Source organism: Nerophis ophidion, linkage group LG03, assembly GCF_033978795.1.
Source record: "Nerophis ophidion isolate RoL-2023_Sa linkage group LG03, RoL_Noph_v1.0, whole genome shotgun sequence".
In the NCBI taxonomy this organism is placed as follows: Eukaryota; Metazoa; Chordata; class Actinopteri; order Syngnathiformes; family Syngnathidae; genus Nerophis; species Nerophis ophidion.
Genome location: NC_084613.1, coordinates 33,437,915 through 33,463,078, shown reverse-complemented (window position 1 = coordinate 33,463,078; position 25,164 = coordinate 33,437,915). Strand labels below are relative to the sequence as shown.

The 25,164-nt window shown below is 40.2% G+C and overlaps 1 protein-coding gene across 5 annotated transcripts in view; it reads left to right on the top strand.

The window, feature by feature from the left end:
• The window catches only part of slc4a11 (solute carrier family 4 member 11), a 303,990-nt gene that overhangs the window by 130,137 nt on the left and 148,689 nt on the right, over window positions 1-25,164 (top strand). For all 5 annotated transcript variants that reach the window (XM_061894871.1, XM_061894875.1, XM_061894874.1 and 2 more), the window contains 3 exons: window positions 1,725-1,841; window positions 20,087-20,130; window positions 22,910-23,138. In XM_061894871.1, the coding sequence (XP_061750855.1) occupies window positions 1,725-1,841; window positions 20,087-20,130; window positions 22,910-23,138 (390 nt within the window). The remainder of the gene's footprint in view (window positions 1-1,724; window positions 1,842-20,086; window positions 20,131-22,909; window positions 23,139-25,164) is intronic.

The following is a 25,164-nucleotide window of genomic DNA, read 5'->3' as shown; positions in this document are numbered from 1 at the left end:
CTGATTCAAAAGGATTCTGTATTCATTCAATACATAGGATTTCAGCAGGATCTACCCCAGTCTGCTGACATGTTAGCAGAGTAGTAGATTTTTTTTTTTTTTAAAGCTTTTATAATTGTAAAGGGCAATGTTTTATCAACTGATTGCAATAATGTACATTTGTTTTAACTATTAAACAAACCAAAAATATGACTTATTTTATCTTTGTGAAAACATTGGTCACAGTGTGTTGTCAAGCTTACGAGATGCGATGCAAGTGTAAGCCACTGTGACACTATTGTTCTTTTTTTTAAATTTTTGTTAATGTCTAATGATAATGTCAATGAGGGATTTTTAATCACTGCTATGCTGAAATGATAACTAATATTGATACTGTTGTTGCTAATCATTTTTGTTTCACTACTTTTGGTTTGTTCTGTGTCGTGTTTGTGTCTCCTCTCAATTGCTCTGTTTATTGCAGTTCTGAGTGTTGCTGGGTCAGGTTTGGTTTTGAAATTGGATTCCATTGTTATGGTACTGCTGTGTATTGGTTTGTTGGATTGATTCAAAAAAAAAAAATCAATTTTTAAAAAAAGGAGAATTCATTCTCAATCGCACAACGTGAGAATCGCGATTCATATTCGAATCGATTTTTTCCCCACACCCCTAAGATATATATATATATATATATATATATATATATATATATTATATATACATATATATATATATATATATATATATATATATATATATATATATATATATATATATATATATATATATATATATATATATATAAAATGTGTGTGTATATGTACTGTATTTATCTATGTTGCACCTGAAGTGGAAGGGCACAACAAATCAGCGATTTACTGCAGCGCAGGGAAAGTCAGGTCTAAAATCTTAAACTCTTCGCGGAACCTGACTGGAAGCCAATAAAGACTGGATAGAATGGGGGTAATGTTGCCTGTCAGTCAAACGTCTGAAGTCTCTTTAGAGTTGACTTGTTGAAATGAGTGAAAACAGAATTATAACAGTCAATGCGAGACGAGACCAATGTGAATGATTATTTTGAGATCCCATTTTGACAGCCAATTCCTCACTTTAGAAAGATTTCTCAGCTGATACAAAACAGTTTTTGGTCAGTTGACCCTCCAAATACTTTGACTAATCAAACCCAACAAAAGGGGAGTTATTGATCATTGCCATCTTTTTGTCGGGAGCAATGATCAGAATTTACGTTTTGTTGGGATTTATCTGAAGGAAGTTCGAAGTTAACCAGTTTATTTTAGAAAGATACACATTCCAAGAACTCAAAGTTAAAAGTGAAGGAACAATCTGAATAGAAATTATGAAATATTTAAAAAACTATTGCTCAACAGACCAGAAATAAAACAGGCCCTAATACAAGCCCATTGAGGAGTTAAACAGCTAGCGCATTCCTTCAGACTGATACAACTCCATGTATTGTCCGTGGCCACCTGGTAACCTCTCCATGCAGCATAGGGGGGCAAAAAAGAGAAACGGCAGGTCAAAGGTCTAAAAGCTAGAGTATGAAAATGAGATTTAAGGTAGGACTTGAATGAAACAGGTCGCTCGAGTTTGACGTCAAGTGTTGGCTTGAAGGTCGGCTGATAAAGGTGTGACGAGTCCTGTAAAAAGTGTGCTGCATCGGAACAACAGTCAAGCAAACCTCACGCTTTTTGCATGTCAGCATTGACGCCGTGTCCTCCTGTCCTCAGAGCAGAGGGAGGTGGAGCAAGACGAGGACCCCGAGGGCCCGGAGGAGGGACAGGAATCGCCCGTCACCTGCAGAGACGACACCCACCTGTACGAAAACCAGATCAGCCCAGGATCAGGTCAGTACTGTACTTGTCCTCACCGGGGGCGGGGTCAAATCACAGTAATGGCTGCCCTCTTTAAATAATGTATGATTATAGAGATTTTCTTCATGATATTACACGATTGTCGATGCATTTGATCATTCTATATATTTCTAATACACACTTTAAATAAATAAATAAAAACTTTTTTGCTCAGTTGCCAAAACTCGAGTCATTTCTACAGTATACAAGTTGATGGATAACTTGCGGTGAGTCAAAAATATATTTAAGTATTTATCTTTATTTTAATAAGAACAAAGTTTGATTTCTTGAGACTTTAATTAGTAGATTGCACAGTACAGTACAGTACAATTGACCATTAAATGGTAACAATAAATGGTAAGTTTTTCAACTTGTTTAAGTTGGGGTCCACGTTCATCAATTCACGGTAAATTTGGAATGTATGATAATTTAACATTTGCTGCATTATTATATAATACTCAAGTTTAAAAGATACGCAATTGCATGTATTTTGCAAATATATTAACCATATTTTCCGGACTGTAAGGCGCACGAGTGTATAAGCCGCACTCACTAAATTTTAGAGGACAAAAATATTTTTTTCATATATTAGGCGGCTGCGGACTATAAGCCGCTGATTAATACTGGTATGTTGAGAAATTACATATTAACGTGGTGAAGATTTTGTAAATGTTTATATACAGATTGTAATTGTAAAATGACTGATCCAACAAAGCAGAAGTCATTGATGTCTTTATTCATCCTTTATGGGATACATTTGATGTTGTCCTGTTTTAATACGGTTCAAGATGTTGATAAGGATTCCACTTAAAATTGTGAACAGTTTCTTAAAGTGGACCATTTTAGCAAATTGTTTGATTTCTTTGCTTAATTCATTCCATAATTTAGCCGTTAGCGGACAAAAATCCATAGATTAGCCGCACATTTGTATAAGCCGCGGGGTTCAAAGCATGGGGGAAAAAGTAGCGGCTTAAAGTAGGGAAGGGATTCATTTGGCCCAATTCCTGGGTGGATCCCGCGTGAGAGGACTGGGGAGGGTAATCAATTTGCAATACAATCTGCTGAAAATGATGGAAGGCGCCGCTGTACATAGCAACTCACGCTGTGGTCAAATTCGGAATTGCCACAAAACACATTTTTAGATAAAATCAACACTACTGCCATCTGGCGACGAACGTAAATAGTGCACCGCCCCCCAATTTGTCACGGTTCATGTGTCTGGTAAACCGAGACAACTGGGGCCATATGAATCCCTTTCCTACTGCATAGTCTGGAACATACGGTAGTAAAAAAAGGATAAACTAAACTTTAATGGCGCATGCTATATCCAGGCTTTCGGGAGGCACGTAAAATGATCTGGGGGCCAGATCTGGCCTCGAGTTTGACACCTGTATTGTAGAGGGAGGGAGCAGGGATTAGATTGTGACATCACTGAAGCAGAAAACTGCTTTGACATTAACTTTTGGTGCGTTCAATTTGTACTGGGAAGTCGGAATTTTTTCAACTGGAACGCTCCTCGAGGTCAGATTTCCGACTCGGAAAGTGGAAGCATACTCACCACCCCCGAGTTCATTTCAAAGAGGGCTGCCTTGGATGTGAACAATGATATCCGCTTCTATAATATCCCTTATTTGCCTCTCTGATTAGTTTTTGTTGCAGTAAATCCACCATATACTGTCGTACGTTTATATATGGTAACGTTGCTGTAGCGAAAACAACATTTCCTCCATGTGGTATACACGTCGCTAGCAATAATGTCTGTTTCCTCTTCGTCCACCGTGATTGAAGGGCGTACAAAGTGCATATTTTCATATACCGTATTTTTGGGATTATAAATCGCTCCGGAGTTTACGTCGCACCGGCGGAAAAAATGCGTAATAAAGAAGGAAAAAAACATATATACGTCACACATAAGTCGCATTTTGGGGGGAAATGTATTTGATAAAATCCAACACCAAGAACAGACATTTGAAAGGCAATTTAAAATAAATAAAGAATAGTGAACAACAGGCTGAATAAGTGTACGTTATATGACTCATAAATAACCAACTGAGGTCGTGCCTGGTATGTTAACGTAACATATTATAGTAAGAGTCATTCAAATAACTATAACATATAGAACATGCTATACGTTTACCAAACAATCTGTAACTCCTAATCAATAAATTCCATGAAATCTTCCTCGATGTCGCTTCTAAACAACTCTGCCAACTCCAAAGGTATGCGCCGCTTCCTCTTGTCGTTTTCTGCTGCATATTTCACTTCGTCCAGCTTGTAATCTGCAGTACATGATTTCCTTTTTGGTTTCATTTTTGTTCAGCCCTTCTCAGTTTTTATAAGTTACCGCCAACGATGAAATGATCCATTTAAATAGCTACGGCAATAGCATATAGCAGTTAGCATCCCATGACCCACAATGCACTTCTGCCACGACCCTCCCACCCTGAATTCTTATTGGTTGACGTGTGTGTGACGATTGTTGGCTTGTGTGTGACGATTGCTGACATTTTCTTCGTCTCTTCCGCGAATGAGATAAATAACATTATTTAAAATTTTACGGTAATGTGTTAATAATTTCACACATAAGTTGCTCCGGAGTATATGTCGCACAATGCGACTTATAATCCGAAAAATACGCAAAATTTTTTATATTCAGACAAGTCAAGTGCAAAAATGGCTTTGGTGGATATGGCCGTCTTGATTTGCATAATCATAACCGGAAAACTTACGACTCGGCTGTGACGTCTTTCCGAGTTCCGAATTCCAACTTCCTAGGTAAATGAAAGGTAGCATTTTGTCTGGAAAAAATATTGATATCTTTTTTCTGTTGCAACATAGTAAACAAATGTCAAATTGGATCAGGGCTAAATTTTCTAAATTTATCATCAACTTTATTTCAAATTGAAGTCGTGTTCTGTCATTATCCGTAATATTTTGTACACATTATGTGGGATGAAAAAAATTGCTACAGAGATATTGTGATCTATCATACAATTTTTTTTTTTGCATATCCAATATCATCGCTGTATTGTGATAGTATTAGCATTGTCATCAAAATGTTGGGTTACTTTTAGGGCTGTCACAGTTAATGCATTAACTATGAATTTCAATAACGGCACAAATTTTCTCACGAGCGATTAACACACCCTCTGTCTGTACCGGGTAACTTGGCTGCAGTCCACTAGTTAGTGGTGAGCCACAAGCGGGAAAATAGCGAGCAGAAATGGACAAAGAAAGGTCACATTATGGGAAAGTCAGGTTCAAAGGCAAATTGTTCTCCTGAAAAGGAGGACATATTTTCACCGTGACACGAGGTGACGTCCCTGCAGAAAATGCCTGCTGTGCGCGTCGTTCATCGGTGGGTGGTGCTTCACTTCCGTTTTCAGATTACGGTGCAGCGATAACATAACATCTAGATTGTTACTGTGACTGATTTAGTAAATTAGATGACATAAAATCTCAACAGAAATGACAGAGGGTGGCCAGGAAGTCGAAAGGGGACTTTTGTATTGCAAACATGGTTAAACTACATTAACAAAATAAAAAATGTGTTCAATATTACGATTATGCTTTGTCATTTGTTTTGCAATGTTATTCTGTGATATTTGCACCTAAAAATGCAATTAGTCAGTTGAGGAATAGGGGAAGGGGTGTTTAAGCTGGCTGAAATACTGAAATATTTTATAAATGTTCTAGTCGAGTCCTCAATTACTGAATGATTAGCAGGCTCAATATTATATTTCATTAATAAATAGAGAAGTTTAAAACATTGTCATGCAGCAATATGAAGACCATTAACAACATGTCATGTACAAAACTTATTCAGGTAGAAATATCAAACATCTTTTACAATCAAAGCATCAAAGCATGATCGTCAACAATCCGCATTTTGTGTTAATGATGCATGAACGTGCTATGTAAACACGGTGTTGCTCCTCTGCTGAATGCAAGGGCTCCTACAGCAGGAATACAAATTCTATATTCCTACAAAATCTGGCAAGACACAAAACACACAGGCATTTTTTTCTACATTGTCTTTAAATCCTGTTTGTCCTTTTAGTGTTGACCTGTTTAAAAACATTTCATAAGGCAAAATTTATTGTCCACTCCTGGTGTTAAATCTGTCCCAGATACACTTATTAATGATGAAAAATTATATCTATCTGCGATTAATTGCGATTATTTTGAGTTAACTATTAACAAAATTGGATTTATCATGATTAAATATTTTAATCATTTAGCAACCCTAGTTACTTTGCATACCAAGTTTTAATACTAACATTAACGTGTCAAATATTATCATTTTACTTGTGAAAATAAAGTAATTGACAGTATTTCTAAATGTTTATATTCTTGATTTATTTATTTGTTTGATGGTTCTGATCCATATCGGAGTTTGCATCCAAAGTTTAGATATTTGATTAACCCTTGAAGTGTGTTAATAGAGTTAAAAATGTGCCACCGATTTCTATGATCCTTACTTGTGGTTTTTAGAACTATTAAAATTGCTTTGATTGACGTTAGAATGGCAGTGAGGACTATTTCCGGCGGCGGATGTCACACCGAAGTGTTTCAAGTGTTGCTAGCGTCTCAGACGGCATATGTGGGTCACGCTCGAAATGAAGAATCTCTGTAGTTGGCAAGTAAACTGAAAATAGAAACAGAAGCTAAAGGATCAACAAAGCCCCACCCACTTTAGAAGATGAGCTTTCTTTGCAGTCCAGTTGTCAGCCGTCCAGGAACTTTTTCCAATAATTCCTTGCGGCGGTCCTTGGCTGTGTAACCATGGCGACCGGCTGTCAGGTGCTCACTGGACTGACGGCTCCTCGGCTGCAGGTGCTCATGATTTTGACCTGGTCGACGGGTAGGCAGCCCCCTTCCGCCGGCCCCTTCCGGAGGGTCGACAGGTTAGCGTTGCCATGCCAACAGTCTCAGGTGCACCTCGGTAAAGGGGTTTGGGGGGTGAGGGGGGAACCCTGTTAGATTTGAATTTGACGGGGGAGCAAGCTTCTCAGAATTCAGAGGTCACAACTTTTGCAGAAGCTAACGCACACTGAGATGCTAACTCGCGTTGAGGCACTAATAATAACTGGTTTACAGGTGGTAACTCACTTTGGGGGGTATAGCTCGGTTGGTAGAGCGGCCGTGCCAGCAACTTGAGGGTTGCAGGTTCAATCCCCGCTTCCGCCATCCTAGTCACTGCCGTTGTGTCTTTGGGCAAGACACTTTTACCCACCTGCTCCCAGTGCCACCCACACCGGTTTAAATGTAACTTAGATATTGGGTTTCACTATGTAAAGCGCTTTGAGTCACTAGAGAAAAAGTGCTATATAATTCACTTCACTGTAGAACTTTCCGACACAAACATGCTCAGATGTTGTCTTACTGAGTCAAAAACCCACAGATGCGAAATTATGCAGCTGCTAATTCGGGATGCTAACACACCCAGAGATGAAAACTCAATTAATGATGCTATCTCACAGAGATGCTAACACATTTTTGATGTACACATCCTTCAAGATTCTAACATGCAAACTCACTAGGGGTGTGACCATTCGTTGTAACAACAATACGATTTTACGCGGAATTTGTGGTGGCCGATACGATTTAGCAACAATTTTATTTTTGTAGAACACGATGGAGCGAGTTGAAATGGATTCAGTAACTTTTTAGCCAAAAAAAACTAAGCAGTGTGACTGTGAAATAAATAGTGGATACTGGACATTGTATATACATAATGTAATATATGTAATATATAATATTAAAAAAAAAAAAAAATGGCAACAAATCTTTTCAGGTTTAATGAGCAGTGGTTTGACCTGCCACTACTCTCATTTTAATAAACAGCCACGATAGCAGAGATATTGCCGGGATGTTAGTGATATCATGTCCCGCCCAATGAATACTGTTAAAATGACTGTGTGTGGCTAATGCCAACTCACTTACTGATGCTATCGCACAGAGATACACATTTAGAGGACGCTAATATGAGTAGAGAAGCATGCTCACATAAACATGCAAAACCCTTACAATTGCTAACATATGTAAGATGCTTACACATGTTAAGCCACATAGAAGGGCCAACTAAAATTACTGATGCAATCACACAGAGATGCTAACACATTTAGAGATACTAACATTCTTCAGATGCTAACTTGCATAGAGATGCACACTTACATGAAGATGCTAAAGCCCTTGCAATTGCTAACATATGTAATGTGCTAACACATGTTATGCCACATAGAAAGACCAACTAAATTACTGATGCTATCAGACAGATGCTTACACATTTAGAGGTACAAACATTCTTAAGATGCTAACTCACAAAGAGATACACACCTATATTGAGATGCTAAAAAAACCTTATTATTGCTAACATATGTAAGATGCCAACATATGCTAAGTCACATAGCATTGCTGACTAAATTACTGATGAAATCACACGGAGACGCTAACACATTTATAGATACTAAAATTCTTAAGATGCTAACTCGCACACTTACATGAAGATGCTAAAATCCTTACAATTGCTAACATATGTAAGATGCTAACATATGCTAAGCTATAGAGTAATGCCAACTAAATAATACAAATATAATTCACACTCCACTAAACTACTGCTGCAATCACACATAGATGCTAACATAGTTATAGATACTGACAATCTTAAGATGCTAACTCGCACACTTACATGAAGATGCTAAAATCCTTACAATTGGTAATATATGTAAGATGCTAACATATGCTAAGCCATAGAGTAATGCCAACTAAATAATATAAATATAATTCACACTCCATAAACTACTGCTGCAATCACACATAGATGCTAACACATTTATAGATACTGAAATTCTTAAGATGCTAACTCGCATAGAGAACACTTACATGAAGATGCTAAACCCCTTATGATTGCTAACATACGTAACATTCTTCTTCTTTTTTGTGTCTTTGAAGCATGTAGTTATATGACAGTTTCCCATTTCTTTACCACTCCCAATCATTAGTATTTTAACTAAATTACTGATGCAATCACACAGTGATGCTAATACACTTAAGATGCTAACTCGCGTAGAGAGGCACACTTACATGAAGATACTAAAAGCCTTACCATTGCTAACATATGTAAGATGCTAACATATGCTAAACCACATAGAAATTCCGACTAAATTACTGATGGGATCACACAGAAATGCTAACAGATTTATAGATACTAAGAATTCTTAAGATGCTGGCTCACATAGATGCACGCTTACATAATGATGCCTTTACAATTGCTGACTTACATGACGATACAAACATAAACTCAGTTAAATAGATGCTAACGCACAAAAATTTAGTTGATCAAATTAATTAGGGATGCTAACACGTGTACAGTTGCTAAAATGTTAGCCTTGAAGTCAATTTTAAGAAGCGCAATATTAGTATTTAGAAAAGAACAGACTGAAAAAAGATGTATAGTTAGATGAGCTAAAAACAGGCACAGTGTAGTGAAACACGTTAGCTAAATGTGAAGTGAATTATATTTATATAGCACTTTTCTCTAGTGACTCAAAGCGCTTTCACATAGTGAAACCCAATATCTAAGTTACATTTAAACCAGTGGGGGTGGCACAAGGAGCAGGTGGGTAAAGTGTCTTGCCCGAGGACACAACGACAGTGACTAGGATGGCGGAAGCGGGGATCGAACCTGGAACCCTCAAGTTGCTGGCACGGCCGCTCTACCGATCGAGCTATACCGCATTCATACAGTTGATGCAGAATGAAGATAGCACTGCTCTTGCAGTTAACTAGCTCACTAGCCACGCTAAGGATCTTGACAATGACTTCATCAGACAAATTTCTATTATGTACTGACTTTGATAAGTAGTAAATAAACGTTTGTGTTTGTTTTAGGAAAGCAAGTGAAAACGTCATTTGTCCGACACGTGTCTGCTGTAGTCAAGGCATCCATGTCCCGCGTTGCATGTTTATGAGAACGCCGCTTTTCAGGGATAATATTCAATCTCGACCTTTACAACGCCGCGCCCGCCGGATATTTAACGGCTGCGTGCTAACGATACCTTGGCTCACGCCTCCCAGCATTGTCAAGATTGATGTCTTTGCACGTAGCTTGTCACGCCGCACGCTGCCCAGGGTTTTTAGGATGTGTGTCGTTAAATCCCGGAGGGAAATATTCTTTAGCAATCATTACCACTTTATGGAGTCCAGATTTATGCTTTTCAAAGGTCGTCACACACTAAATCTTCCTTCAAAACAAAGTGGACTTTTTATTCATTTTGGACTGGATTTAGTGTACCGCTCCAGCGTGTTCGGGACATTCCTTATCTTCAATCACTAACAGATTTTGGATGCAAGAGCACCGTTTTGGGGTGCTGTGTTAGTGTTCACCCCTAAGATGACTTGAAGATTACATGTACAGTAGGGATTTTTAAACTTTTAGGCTTTTTGCATTGGGGTTCAAAAAAAGTTTGCTGGTGGCGCATTTGTATAGTTGTATAGTGGCGCATATGTAAAGATATATATATATATATATATATATATATATATATATATATATATATATATATATATATACATATGTGAGTGTGTATGTTGTCTGTCTATCTGTGTTGGCCCTGCGATGAGGTGGCGACTTGTTCAGGGTGTACCCCACCTTCCGCCCGATTGTAGCTGAGATAGGGGCCAGCGCCCCCCGCAACCCCAAAAGGGAATAAGCGGTAGTAAATGGATTGATGGATTGATATATATATATATATATATATATATATATATATATATATATATATATATATATATATATATGTATATATATATATATATATGTATATATATATATATATGTATATATATATATGTATATATATATATATATATATATATATATATATATATATATATATATATATATATATATATATATATATATATATATATATATATATATATATATGTATATACAGTGGGGCAAAAAAGTATTTAGTCAGCCACCGATTGTGCAAGTTCTCCCACTTACAATTATGACAGAGGTCTGTAATTTTCATCATAGGTACACTTCAACTGTGAGAGACAGAATGCGAAAAAAAAATACACGAATTCACATTGTAGGAATTTTAAAGAATTGATTTGTAAATCATGGTGGAAAATAAGTATTTGGTCAACTATTCAAAGCTCTCACTGATGGAAGGAGGTTTTGGCTCAAAATCTCACGATACATGGCCCCATTCATTCTTTCCTTGACACGGACCAATCGTCCTGTCCCCTTAGCAGAAAAAAACAGCCCCAAAGCATGATGTTTCCACCCCCATGCTTCACAGTAGGTGTGGTGTTCTTGGTATGCAACTCAGTATTCTTCTTCCTCCAAACAAGACGAGCTGAGTTTTTACCAAAATGGATACATGGATGATACAGCAGAGGATTGGGAGAATGTCATGTGGTCAGATGAAACCAAAATAGAACTTTTTGGTATAAACTCAACTCGTTGTGTTTGGAGGAAGAAGAATACTGAGTTGCATCCCAAGAACAACATACCTACTGTGAAGCATGGGGGTGGAAACATCATCCTTTGGGGCTGTTTTTCTGCTAAGGGGACATGATGATTGATTTGTGTAAAGAAAAGAATGAATGGGGCCACGTGAGATTTTGAGCCAAAACCAGTGAGAGCTTTGAATGGTTGACCAAATACTTATTTTCCACCATAATTTACGAATAAATTATTTAAAATTCCTACAATGTGAATTCCTGGATTTTTTTCCCACATTCTGTCTCTCACAGTTGAAGTGTACCTATGATAAAAATTTACAGACCTCTGTCATCATTTTAAGTGGGAGAACTTGCACAATCAGTGGCTGACTAAATACTTTTATGCCCCACTGTGTATATAATCCAGGGGGATTGAACCCAAGACCTGCTCACTGTGAGGCACAATGCTAACTACTGCACCACCGTGCTGTCCTTTCACCAATACGAGTATCTGCAAAATACCTGTCTTTCGAGACATGAGGATTTTAACTTGAAAGTATTTGTACAACCTTTCACCGGACAACTCACAACACAGCCTTCCGCAACACATTCCTTCAAGTGATCTATTAAAAGTAAATCTTAAATGCTTTGCATCTATGAAATAGCTGCTTGCAACCAGTTGTAGTTGCGGGGCATTTAAGGCTCATTTTTTATAAAATACGGATCGAATTTTTTGGGTGAAATATTTTTACTAACTATGTATGGAAATTATCTTATTTTATCCTTATTTAAAAACCTGCTCTTAAAATGATACGCAGTGTAGTAACAAAAATTTACCAAACTGTATACTGCAAATCCATTTCACGATGACTCTAAAGTACATAGTTGTGTTATGGCCGCTCATTGGAACATTCCAATAACTACTTGTCAAGCTCGTGATTTACTCACTAGCATCACATGTTCAAGAACTCCCACAAGGCGTTTATTTATCACCACATCACAAAGGCCTTGGTAGGCTTGCCAGGCCTCTTCTCCATGTCCTAGCATTTGTCGACTGCCCCTTTTTCCTCCCCGTGATGGTTTCCAAACTTTTTTTTAACCAAGTATCACCTCAGAAATCTCTCCAAGTGCCACCATAATGACCATTGCAGTAGCGCAGTAGGCGTAAATATTCATTAAAAACAAGGCAGAGGTTATATTTAGCAAGTAAATTTAATGAACAAGCAAAAACCAAATTTAAGGGTTTTCCCTCGATTGCCAAGATACCTGTGGCGGTGGGGTCGTGGTCAATATAACATCGCATTATTTGCTGTGATGCATATATTTCTTTTAAAAAGACAAAGAGCATGTATACATACATTTAAAACAAATCTGCTGACATGCATATTAACATATTTTTTTCTTACATAACATAATTTTGCTTTATTTTTCAATTGTTGCTGCTTATTGTACAATGCACTTTGAGAATGTTTTTTGTTTTTTCTAGCGATCTGTCCAATCCTTTTAGTCACTATTTCTTTATTAAAAAATGACCAGAAACAAATCTAGCATCTATTTCTGGTGTTATAATAGACCAGGGGTGTCCAAACTCTTTGACCAGGGGACCGCATTAGGCTTAAAGAATTTGGCCGGGGGCCAAAACTTGACTCTATGTTGTATGTATATATATATATATATATATATATATATATATATATATATATATATATATGTGTATATATATATATATATATATATATATATATATATATATATATATATATATATATGTATATATATATATATATATATATATATATATATATATATATATATATGTAGGTGCGGGAATAGTCACAAGACTACTTCATCTCTACAGAACTGTTTCATGAGGGGTTCCCTCAATCATCAGGAGATTTTAATGGAAGCATTCACATACAATGGTTTATATAGTTGTACGTGAATGCTTCCATTAAAATCTCCTGATGATTGAGGGAACCCTTCATGAAACAGTTCTGTAGAGATGAAGTAGTCTTGTGAATTTTCCCGCACCTACATTGCGCTCTACCACGGTATCGAACACTATTCTCTGGATAATCCAATCAAGATATATATATATATAAAAATCTACAATATATATCATATTACTTTAATTTTTTTTGAGTAAAAGTCTTAATTTTTAAGGAGTGGTGGCTAATATATTACCATGGCGCACTGCCACAATCAAATACATTAAGGGGAAACCCTGCATTTAAAAAAGTCGGTCTGTATTGCTTTTGTACACACAGTCTTTATTGACAACCCACAACGCGCCCACTAATACATAATTTGATACTTTGTGCAAGCGGCTCGCCAAAAAGTCAAATTTCAGCCGACAGTAAGTAAAAAATGTTTACTTTGAAGCTGCGTGTGTGTGATCAAACGTGAACATTAGGAACCGTCTCCGCACTGAGGCAGCAGCTTCATGGCTGGAGGACATCTTTGTGCTTCTTCTCATTCCCGAAGCATCCGCAGACCCTTCTCTTCCTCCCTGCAGACCTCTTTGTTTGTAAGAAGATGTCTGCTGGTGGCCGGGGCGGGCGGGGCTTAGCTGTGATGGATTCCCTGTCAGGCAGAGGAGGAAAGCCTGCGCTGAGCTAATAACGTCCTCCCCGCGGTAAATGACGGCCAGGGAAGATTACGTAACCGAGATACCGACCCTGAAAGGTTCTTCCCACTTTTTTATCGCTGCTCGGCTCTCTGAGACGCGGGGATTAAAAGTGTTATCGGTGTTCAGCGAGGCGTTTCTTCGCCATCGTCTTATTCTCTTCTTAGAAGGAAAGATCTTTTTCTGACTTCTTTTCCTGACGCATTTTAGAGGCTTACAGGTGTTTTATAAAGTTGAGTCATGTATAATATTTATAAACAAAAATTAACATTGTCCTTTTGTACACATACTGTTTATAAATATAAACCTAAATTGGTCATTAAATATAATGTTGTACTATTTCTCCATGTGACAAGTGCATTTACTAGTGTAATTCATGCTTTTATACAATAAAATATAAATGATATTGCATGTATAAACAATAATGCATCCCCCATTTTAACTGTAGTAATATTACTTAATATCCATCAATCCATCCATCATCTTCCGCTTATCCGAGGTCGGGTCGCGGGGGCAACAGCCTAAGCAGGGAAACCCAGACTTCCCTCTCCCCAGCCACTTCGTCTAGCTCTTCCCGGGGGATCCCGAGGCGTTCCCAGGCCAGCCGGTAGACATAGTCTTCCCAACGTGTCCTGGGTCTTCCCCGTGGCCTCCTACCGGTTGGACGTGCCCTAAACACCTCCCTAGGGAGGCGTTCGGGTGGCATCCTGACCAGATGCCCGAACCACCTCATCTGGCTCCTCTCGATGTGAAGGAGCAGCGGCTTTACTTTGAGTCCCTCCCGGATGGCTGAGCTTCTCACCCTATCTCTAAGGGAGAGCCCCGCCACACGGCGGAGGAAACTCATTTCGGCCGCTTGTACCCGTGATCTTATCCTTTCGGTCATGACCCAAAGCTCATGACCATAGGTGAGGTAGGTGAGGATGGGAACGTAGATCGACCGGTAAATTGAGAGCTTTGCCTTCCGGCTCAGCTCCTTCTTCACCACAACGGATCGGTACAACGTCCGCATTACTGAAGACGCCGCACCGATCCGCCTGTCGATCTCACGATCCACTCTTCCCTCACTCGTGAACAAGACTCCTAGGTACTTGAACTCCTCCACTTGGGGCAGGGTCTCCTCCCCAACCCGGAGATGGCACTCCACCCTTTTCCGGGCGAGAACCATGGACTCGGACTTGGAGGTGCTGATTCTCATTCCGGTCGCTTCACACTCGGCTGCGAACCGATCCAGCGAGAGCTGAAGATCCCGGTCAGATGAAGCCATCAGGACCACATCATCTGCAAAAAGCAGAGACCTAATCCTGCAGTTACCAAACCGGAACCCCTCAACGCCTTGACTGCGCCTAGAAATTCTGTCCATAAAAGTTATGAACAGAATCGGTGACAAAGGACAGCTTTGGCGGAGTCCAACCCCCACTGGAAATGTGTTCGACTTACTGCCGGCAATGCGGACCAAGCTCTGGCACTGATCGTACAGGGAACGGACCGCCACAATAAGACAGTCCGATACCCCATACTCTCTGAGCACTCCCCACAGGACTTCCCGAGGGACACTGTCGAATGCCTTCTCCAAGTCCACAAAGCACATGTAGACTGGTTGGGAAAACTCCCATGCACCCTCAAGAACCCTGCCGAGAGTATAGAGCTGGTCCACAGTTCCACGACCAGGACGAAAACCACACTGTTCCTCCTGAATCCGAGGTTCGACTATCCGACGTAGCCTCCTCTCCAGTACACCTGAATAAACCTTACCGGGAAGGCTGAGGAGTGTGATCCCACGATAGTTGGAACACACCCTCCGGTCCCCCTTCTTAAAGAGAGGAACCACCACCCCGGTCTGCCAATCCAGAGGTACCGCCCCCGATGTCCACGCGATGCTGCAAAGTCTTGTCAACCAAGACAGCCCCACAGCATCCAGAGCCTTAAGGAACTCCGGGCGGATGTCGTCCACCCCTGGGGCCTTGCCACCGAGGAGCTTTTTAACTACCTCAGCGACCTCAGCCCCAGAAATAGGAGAGTCCACCACAGATTCCCCAGGCACTGCTTCCTCATAGGAAGACGTGTTGGTGGGATTGAGGAGGTCTTCGAAGTATTCCTTCCACCTATCCACAACATCCGCAGTCGAGGTCAGCAGAACACCATCCGCACCATACACGGTGTTGATAGTGCACTGCTTCCCCTTCCTGAGGCGGCGGACGGTGGTCCAGAATCGCTTCGAAGCCGTCCGGAAGTCGTTTTCCATGGCTTCCCCGAACTCTTCCCATGTCCGAGTTTTTGCCTTCGCGACTGCTGAAGCTGCACACCGCTTGGCCTGTCGGTACCTGTTCACTGCCTCCGGAGTCCTATGAGCCAAAAGGACCCGATAGGACTCCTTCTTCAGCTTGACGGCATCCCTCACCGCTGGTGTCCACCAAGGGGTTTTAGGATTGCCGCCCCGACAGGCACCAACTACCTTGCGGCCACAGCTCCGATCTGCCGCCTCGACAATAGAGGTGCGGAACATGGTCCACTCGGACTCAATGTCCAGCACCTCCCTCGTGACATGTTCAAAGTTCTTCCGGAGGTGGGAATTGAAACTTTGTCTGACAGGAGACTCTGCCAGACGTTCCCAGCAGACCCTCACAATGCGTTTGGGCCTCCCAGGTCTGTCTGGCATCCTCCCCCACCATCGCAGCCAACTCACCACCAGGTGGTGATCGGTAGAAAGCTCCGCCCCTCTCTTCACCCGAGTGTCCAAAACATGAGGCCGCAAATCCGATGACACAACTACAAAGTCGATCATGGAACTGCGGCCTAGGGTGTCCTGGTGCCAAGTGCACATATGGACACCCTTATGTTTGAACATGGTGTTTGTTATGGACAAACTGTGACGAGCACAAAAGTCCAATAACAAAACACCACTCGGGTTCAGATCCGGGCGGCCATTTTTCCCAATCACGCCTCTCCAGGTTTCACTGTCGTTGCCAACGTGAGCGTTGAAGTCTCCCAGTAGGACAAGGGAATCACCCGGAGGAGCACTTTCCAGTACTCCGAGTGTGCCCAAAAAGGGTGGGTATTCTGAACTGCTGTTTGGTGCGTAAGCACAAACAACAGTCAGGACCCGTCCCCCCACCCGAAGGCGGAGGGAGGCTACCCTTTCGTCCACCGGGTTGAACTCCAACGTACAGGCTTTGAGCCGGGGGGAAAACAAGAATTGCCACCCCAGCCCGTCGCCTCTCACTGCCGGCAACGCCAGAGTGGAAGAGGGTCCAATCCCTCTCGAGAGAAGTGGTTCCAGAGCCCTTGCTGTGCGTCGAAGTGAGTCCGACTATATCCAGCCGGAATTTCTCGACTTCGCGCACTATTATTATTACTTAATAGTGATACTATATATGTAATCATTAAATGCGTGAATGTCCAGGGTGAGTGGAGTATGTGGATGTTGGAACGGTTCAAATCGGATGACAAATGTGTATACAGAAGATTGTATAGTGCCCATTCATTTTTAATGGGGGATAATTCCTGTTAATATGGAAGTTTTCAGAACTGGGAAACACATTGGTTTGATTGTCCAAGGTGAGTGGAGTGTGTGGATGGTGGAACGGGTCAAATCGGGTGAGAAATGTGGAATACGAAGAAGTTTGTATATCCCATTAATTTTTAATGGGGGAAAATTCCTGGTAATTCTGGGTATTTTCGAAACCCGGTAACATGTTGGTTTAAATGTCCAGGGTGAGTGGAGTGAGTGGATGTTGGAACGGTTCGAATCGGGTGAGAAATGTGGGATATGGAGAGGTTTGTATATATCCTATACATTTTTAATGGGGGAAAATTCCCGCTAATTCCGGACAATTCTGGAATTTTTCAGAACAGGGAAACACATTGGCTTGAATGTCCAGGGTGAGTGGAGTTTGTGGATGGTGGAATGGTTCAAATCGGATGAGAAATGTGAGATATGAAGAAGTTTGTATACCAATATATCCCATTCATTTTTAATGGGGGTAAATTCCTGGCAATTCGTAGAATTTTCAAAACCTGGTAACACGTTAACTTGAATGTTCAGGGTGAGTGGAGTATGTGGATGTTGGAACGGTTCAAATCGGATGACAAATGTGGTGTATACAGAAGATTGTATAATGCTCATTAATTTTTAATGGGGGATAATTCCTGTTAATATGGAAGTTTTCACAACTGGGATACACATCGGTTTGATTGTCCAAGGTGAGTGGAGTGTGTGGATGGTGAAACGGATCAAATCGGGTGAGAAATGTGGGATATGAAGAAGTTTTTATATATCCCATTCATTTTTAATGGGGGAAAATTACTGGAAATTCTGGGTATTTTCGAAACCCGGTAACATGTTGGCGTAAATGTCCAGGGTAAGTGGAGTGAGTGGATGTTGGAACGGTTCGAATCGGGTGAGAAATGTGGGATATGGAGAGGTTTGTATATATCCTATACATTTTTAATGGGGAAAAATTCCTGCTAATTCCGGGTAATTCTGGAATTTTTCAGAACAGGGAAACATGTTGGCTTGAATGTCCAGGGTGAGTGGAGTTTGTGAATGGTGGAATGGTTCAAATCGGATGAGAAATGTGAGATATGAAGAAGTTTGTATACCAATATATCCCATTCATTTTTAATCGGGGGTAATTCCTGGTAATTCGGGGAACTTTCAAAACCTGGTAACACGTTAACTTGAATGTGCAGGGTGAGTGGAGTTTGTGGATGGTGGAACGGTTCAAATCGGATGAGAAATGTGGGATATGAAGAAGTTTGTATATATCCCATTCATTTTTAATGCGGGAAAATTCCTGGTAATTTGGGAATTTTCGGAAACGGGAACACGTTGGCTTGAATGTCCACGGTGAGTGGAGTGTGTTGATGAACATTTCGAATCGGATGAGAAATGTGGAAATTGTGCAAGTTTGAAATTTGGCCCATTAATTTTCAATGGGAAACATGTCTTGGAATTCTGGGTAATCTGGGAGTTTTAGTAAGAAAAAAAACAAGTTGCTATGGTGTCCTAGCCAGGCAGAATGTTTTGATACTCAAACGGTTCAGATCGGATGAAAACTGGATGAGAAGGCCATCAAGAAAGGAAAACATGTTTGGAATAAATGGAATTCCGTGTAATATATGCGTTTTGGGAGGATGAATATTTGGTAGCTAACGATTCTTGGCCGAACCGAATGTTTTGAGACCTGAACGGTTCCAATTAGATCAAAACTGTGGGCGCTGGAAGCTTATGAAAAAAAAAGACGGAATTAACAAGAAGAAATTCAATAGGAATTGGGTGTGAATGCCAAATGTGCGCAAAACGGTGAACTGCCGATGCAATGTGTGGATGTTGGATTGGTTCGAATCGGTTGACAACTGTGGGATATAGAGAGGATTGTATATAAACCATTCATTTTGAATGGGGGGAAATTCCTGGTAATTTGGGAATATTGGGAACCGGACACATTGGCTTGAATGTTTAGGGTGAGTGGATGTTGGATCGGTTCAAATTGGGTGTGAAATGTGGGAATTGTGCAAGTTTGAAATTTGGCCCATTCATTTTCAATGGGATAATATTCCTGGAAAACCGCGAATTCCTGGTAATTCGTCATATTGTTAAGTTGAAAGTTTGGTTGCCGAATCAAAGCCGAACGTTTTGATAGCCGAACGGTTCTGATCGGAAATTGTGGGCTGTGAACGCTTAAGGAAAAAACGACGGAATAAAATAATAATAATGCTAAAAAAATTATAATAATAATAACAATAATAATAATAGATTATTTTGGGGTGTAGATGAACATACTATTATCAGGGGGTATATTAATAATAATAAATGGATTTAAATAGATTTTTTGTGTAGAACATATCATAGAGTATAATATTTATTATAATAATTTGGTGTAAATACGTTGTCTTTATGAATTTATTCAGTCAAACCAATGTGTTATATCTTTACTGAATAATGAATGTCAATTCAGTCAATAAAACAAAAATTACTCTTTTTAATAAGATCGTTATCATTATTCTTAATTTATAATAATTATTATTTTGTGTCAGTATTTATATACACAACTTCCAAATGAGGATTTGTGAGCAGTTTTGAATACATTATGTGGAATATTTGCGGTAATAATGTTATAATCATTTCACTTTTTGTCCTGTCTTCCCACAGAAAGCGACGACTCGGGCTGCGTGCTGCTCAACACGTCCAGGAAGGTAAGCCTCGAAAAAGTCAGTTAATAAAAAAAAAAAAAAAAAAAAAATCCTGCTGCTGTTTTAACGAGCTCTCCGCAGCTTTTTGAAAGTCGCCGCCTGTTTAACCGGGTTACAAGCTGCTTGTTAGCGCCGAGGGAAAGCGATGGTTGGCTCTGTGTACGGCCATGTGCACACGCCACGACATTAAAGACAGAGTCGTGCTAATGAGTGCCAAAGGTTTAGAGCAAAACAGTTTGATGCAAATCCTTGCGCTCTTACAGTTTGCTTTTGATGTTGTTCAGTCCCAGCTGACTCCGCTTGGACAAGTGCTAAAGAAAGAGAGATCTAAGGTGATGTTATTTTCAATAGGCAAACGACTACCATTGAATACTCCGAAAATAAAACGCTCCTATGCTGCATGGGTCTAAAAATAGCTAAGCTAGAGGGATCGCTATTGGTTAAAAAAATGGCCACGCTACCACCATGCTACTGGGAAATGTAGTTACCCTACGTAGCGTCACTACTTGTACAACAAAATTGGGGGCGTGCCTTAAAGGCACTGCCTTAAAGGCACTGCCTTAAACATCCTCTACAACAGGGTTCGGGAACCTTTTTGGCTGAGAGAGCCAAGAATCCAAATATTATAAAATGAATTTCCGTAAGAGCCATATAATTATTTTTTTTAACACTGAACACAACTAAACCTGTGCATTTTTAAATAAGACCAACATTACTAGAGTATAATAGGTCTCTTATTCTTTGTCGTAACATTACTCTAGTAATGTTGGTCTTATTTTTAAATAAGACCAACATTACTAGAGTATAATAGGTCTCTTATTCTTTGTCGTAACATTGTTATTCTAAAGCTAACTGTGGAGGGGGCGTGGCCTGCCACGAAGCAGGGAGTTGCCAGGACCGGCCTCGAAATCAGCGACAGGTGGGTGGATGGCCCACCTGGGCCTTGTTAATCGCCTGTCGCTCTGTTATAAGCAGCAGCCAGGTGGAGAGACGGGGCTGGGGCTGGAGCCAGAGTGTGAGCGAGAACGAAAGACAAAAAGACAACTGCTGGAAAGCAACTAAGAGACTTATTGAAAAAACAAAACAATATTGTAACCCTGTAACAGGCTCTCATGTCGGTGCTTCATGGTCTGAAGAACCCCCAGGAGGGCAAGCCCCACACTAAGCAATAATAAATAAATAACTTCTTACCATTAACGCAACTTCTTGAACAGGTGCGGTACAAAAAAACGGATGGATGGATTAAAAATGCACGAGAATGTTTTATATTTTGAACATTATTTTTAACACTGTGATTACAAGTGGAATGATTCATTACTTATCGTGTTAAGCAATGTCAGATCAGATTTATCCGAGAGCCAGATGCTGTCATCAAAAGAGCCACATCTGGCTCGCGAGTCATAGGTTCCCTACCCCTGCTCTACAACCTGTCGTCACGTCCGCTTTTCCTCCGTACATACAGCATGTCGGCCCAGTCACATAATACATACGGCTTTTAGAAACACACGTAAGCGAATGCAAGGCATACTTGGTCAACAGCCATACAAGTCACACTGAGGGTGGCCGTACAACCTTCGTCTTGCGTTAGGGTCGGCACAGACCCGTTTTAGTTTTTAAATGCATAAAAGAACCACATACATTTAGTTTTTTGGATCAAGGCTTTTTGACTTTGTCAGGAACCTCTATATCAACAAAACAAAAAATGTTTTTGTTTTCACTAAATTATAAAATGCTCTGGTTGAAATTATGACCTTGGTGTTGTTAGGGTCGGTTTTGACCCAGTTATAAAAATAAGATTATCAAGCAATAATTAGAGCCAAAACTGAACACACTGACAGCCAGCTCCTCTCCTCTCATTTTACCTTGTTATCCAGTACAAAAACAATGTGAGGTCAATTCAGTATTAAATTATTAAAATGAAAAAAATAAATAAAACAAATGTATTTAAGAGATGTGTTCTAATACCCCTCAAGGCAACACAACAACCTTTTATTTATTTATTCGATTCTCTTGAGGTTAAATTTACCATTTTTTAAAATTGAAATCGAGGGGTATACTGACACAAAAAGGCCCAATGGCCCACACCAAAAATATTAAAACCAATATTTTCATGGATAAGGAAGCCTAACAAGCTAACCAAGACATGAGAAACAAATTGGATGATAAGATTCTAAAGACATTATTAATTCAAAAATGCAATGAAAAATGCAAAAATAGCCGCCCACCAGGGTCTCCGGTGGCAAACAAACACAAGACGATCCAAATGTTCCCTCATCCGAGATTGTTTGATGTTTTACAACGAGCAGCGGGGCTTCCACTCGGCTTTGGAATTTTTGCCAATGCAGCGATCGATGTGCCGAGGGCGGGGGGTAGCAATCTGCGTTGGAGTGGGTTTGAATGAGGGGGGACGTCGTCTGGGCTTTTAATCGAGCCGTGCTCGTCTTTTTTTTTTTTTTTTTCTATTCAAGCGTCTCTTGAAGGGTTCTGAGACCTTCTTTTGAAGAATTAGAGCTCTTTGGGGAGGTCTGCCGCTGTTTTGAAAAATTCACCAAAAAAGTGGTGGGGGTTCCAGTGAACACATGATTGTGAACACATGAAGACAGATGTTGTAGCTTTTTATCAATCTTTGACTCTCCATCTTAGGAACACGTTAGTATGCTTCCGACAAGACCCCTTCTTGCTCCTAGTCCGAGGGCCATACAGACCTGGAGTGACCAAAAGCCCTCCAAAACCCAGTCGGAGTACAAATATAAAGACTAACAGTGGTCTTGCCTGTGTGCAGTACGTCAAGCTGATGAATTTCGAGGAGGAGATCCGCGCCCACCGTGACCTGGACGGCTTCCTGGCCAGGGCGAGCATCCTGCTGGACGAGACGGCAGCGTCCCTGGACGACGTTCTGAAGAGGATGCTGCACCACGTGGGTCAGGACAGCAACGCCCCGGAGCCCAGCTGCAACTTCGAGGAGGTGATGAGTTTGCTTTTCACCGACGCGGGCGCTCAGGAAGTCAACGGTGAGTGAGGACACAGAAGAACGATCTGAAAGTATCTACAAATACCTGCAACTATCTGTATCTATTTTCAACCATCTGCTGTAGCTATCAGGAAGTATCTGAAATATACGGTATGCCGCTATCTACACATACTGTATCTGCTACTTTTAACCTCTCTTCTGAACTGTCAGACTACCTACAACTAACTGTAACACTCTGCAACAATCGGTTACAAACTACAACGGCTGTATGGACTACTTTCCAAAAATACCTGCAACTATCTCACTGTATCTACTACTACCTGAAAATATATTCAGTGATCTACAACCACTGTATCAACTACTACCTGAAAATACCTTCAGTGATCTACAACCACTGTCTCTACTACTATCAGAAAAAAATACCTTCTACTATCTACAACAGGGGTCGGCAACCCGCGGCTCCGGAGCCGCATGCAGCTCTTTGGCAACTCTGATGTGGCTCAGCTCGGGGGGATCCCGGATTTCGGTGCCTCTCCCGGACATCACCCGGCGTCAACCTTCTCTGATTTTCACTCGGACTACAACATTGAGGGTGTGCCGTGAGGGCTTTACTTTTAACGTCCTCTACAACATGTCAGCGCGCCCGCCTTTACGCAATGTTATCTGCGTGCCGACCGGACGCATGCATTTCGCTGCCTCTATCGTCACATGACTATATCTACTACTGGCTTAAACTATTTTCAACTACGACTATCTAATATTATCTAAATGCTGTCGATAGTTGTACAATCTGAAATACCTGCAACTATCTACAGCAACTGTATCCACTACTATCTTTAATTATTTATGACTATCTGCTATTATCTAAAACTATCATCAACTATCTACGACCATATCTATTATCTGAAAATACCTGCAACTAGCTACCTCGACTGTATATAATACTATGCAAAACTATTTTCTACTATCTACTACTGTATCTACTACTATCTGAAAATATCTGCAACAACTGTATCTACTACTGTCTAAAACTATTTTCAACTATCTACAACTGTATCTACTATTATATTAAACTATTTTCAACTTTCTACAACTGCGGGTATTTTCAGATTGTAGTAGATACGGTCGTAAATAGTTGATAGTTTTAGAAATTAGTAGATATAGTCGCTGGAGAGAGTAGCAGGTATTTTCAGATTAACAGTTGAAGATAGTTTTAGATAATAGTAAAGACAGTGGGACAGCGTGGCGAAGTTGGAAGAGTGGCCGTGCCAGCAACCTGAGGGTTACTGGTTCTATCCCCACGTTCTACCATCCTAGTAGCGTCCATTGTGTCTAGAGCAAGACACTTCACCCTTGCTCCTGATGGGTCCTGGTTAGCGCCTTGCATGGCATCTCCCGCCATCAGTGTGTGAATGGGTGAATGTGGAAATAGTGTCAAAGCTCTTTGAGTTCCTTAAAAAGGTAGAAAAGCGCTTTACAAGTATGACCCACAGTAATATATAATTGAAGATAGTAGTAGATACAGGTGCTGTAGATATTTACAGGTATTTTGAGATTGTACAACTATCTACAGCAACTGTATCTACTGCTATCTTCAACTATTTACGACTGTATCTACTATTATCTAAAAATATGTTCAACAATCTATGACTATCTATTATTATATAAAACTGTCTTCAGCTTTCTACGACTGTATCTACTATTATCTGAAAATACCTGAAACTATCTACAGCGACTATATCTACTACTATTTAAAACTAGTTTCAAATACATACGACTGTATCTACTATTATCTAAAACTATCTTCAACTATCTATGACTGTATCTACTATTATGTAAAGGTATCTTCAACTTTCTTCAACGGTATCTACTACTATCTAAAAAAAATGTCTGGAACTATCTACGTCTGTATCTACTACAATCTAAAAATATCTGCAACTATATGCAACAACTGTATCTACTTATATCTAAAACTAGTTTCAACGATCTACGACTGTATATACTATTTTCTGAAAATACCTGCAACTATCTACAACATCTGTATCTACTTCTATGTAAAACTGTTT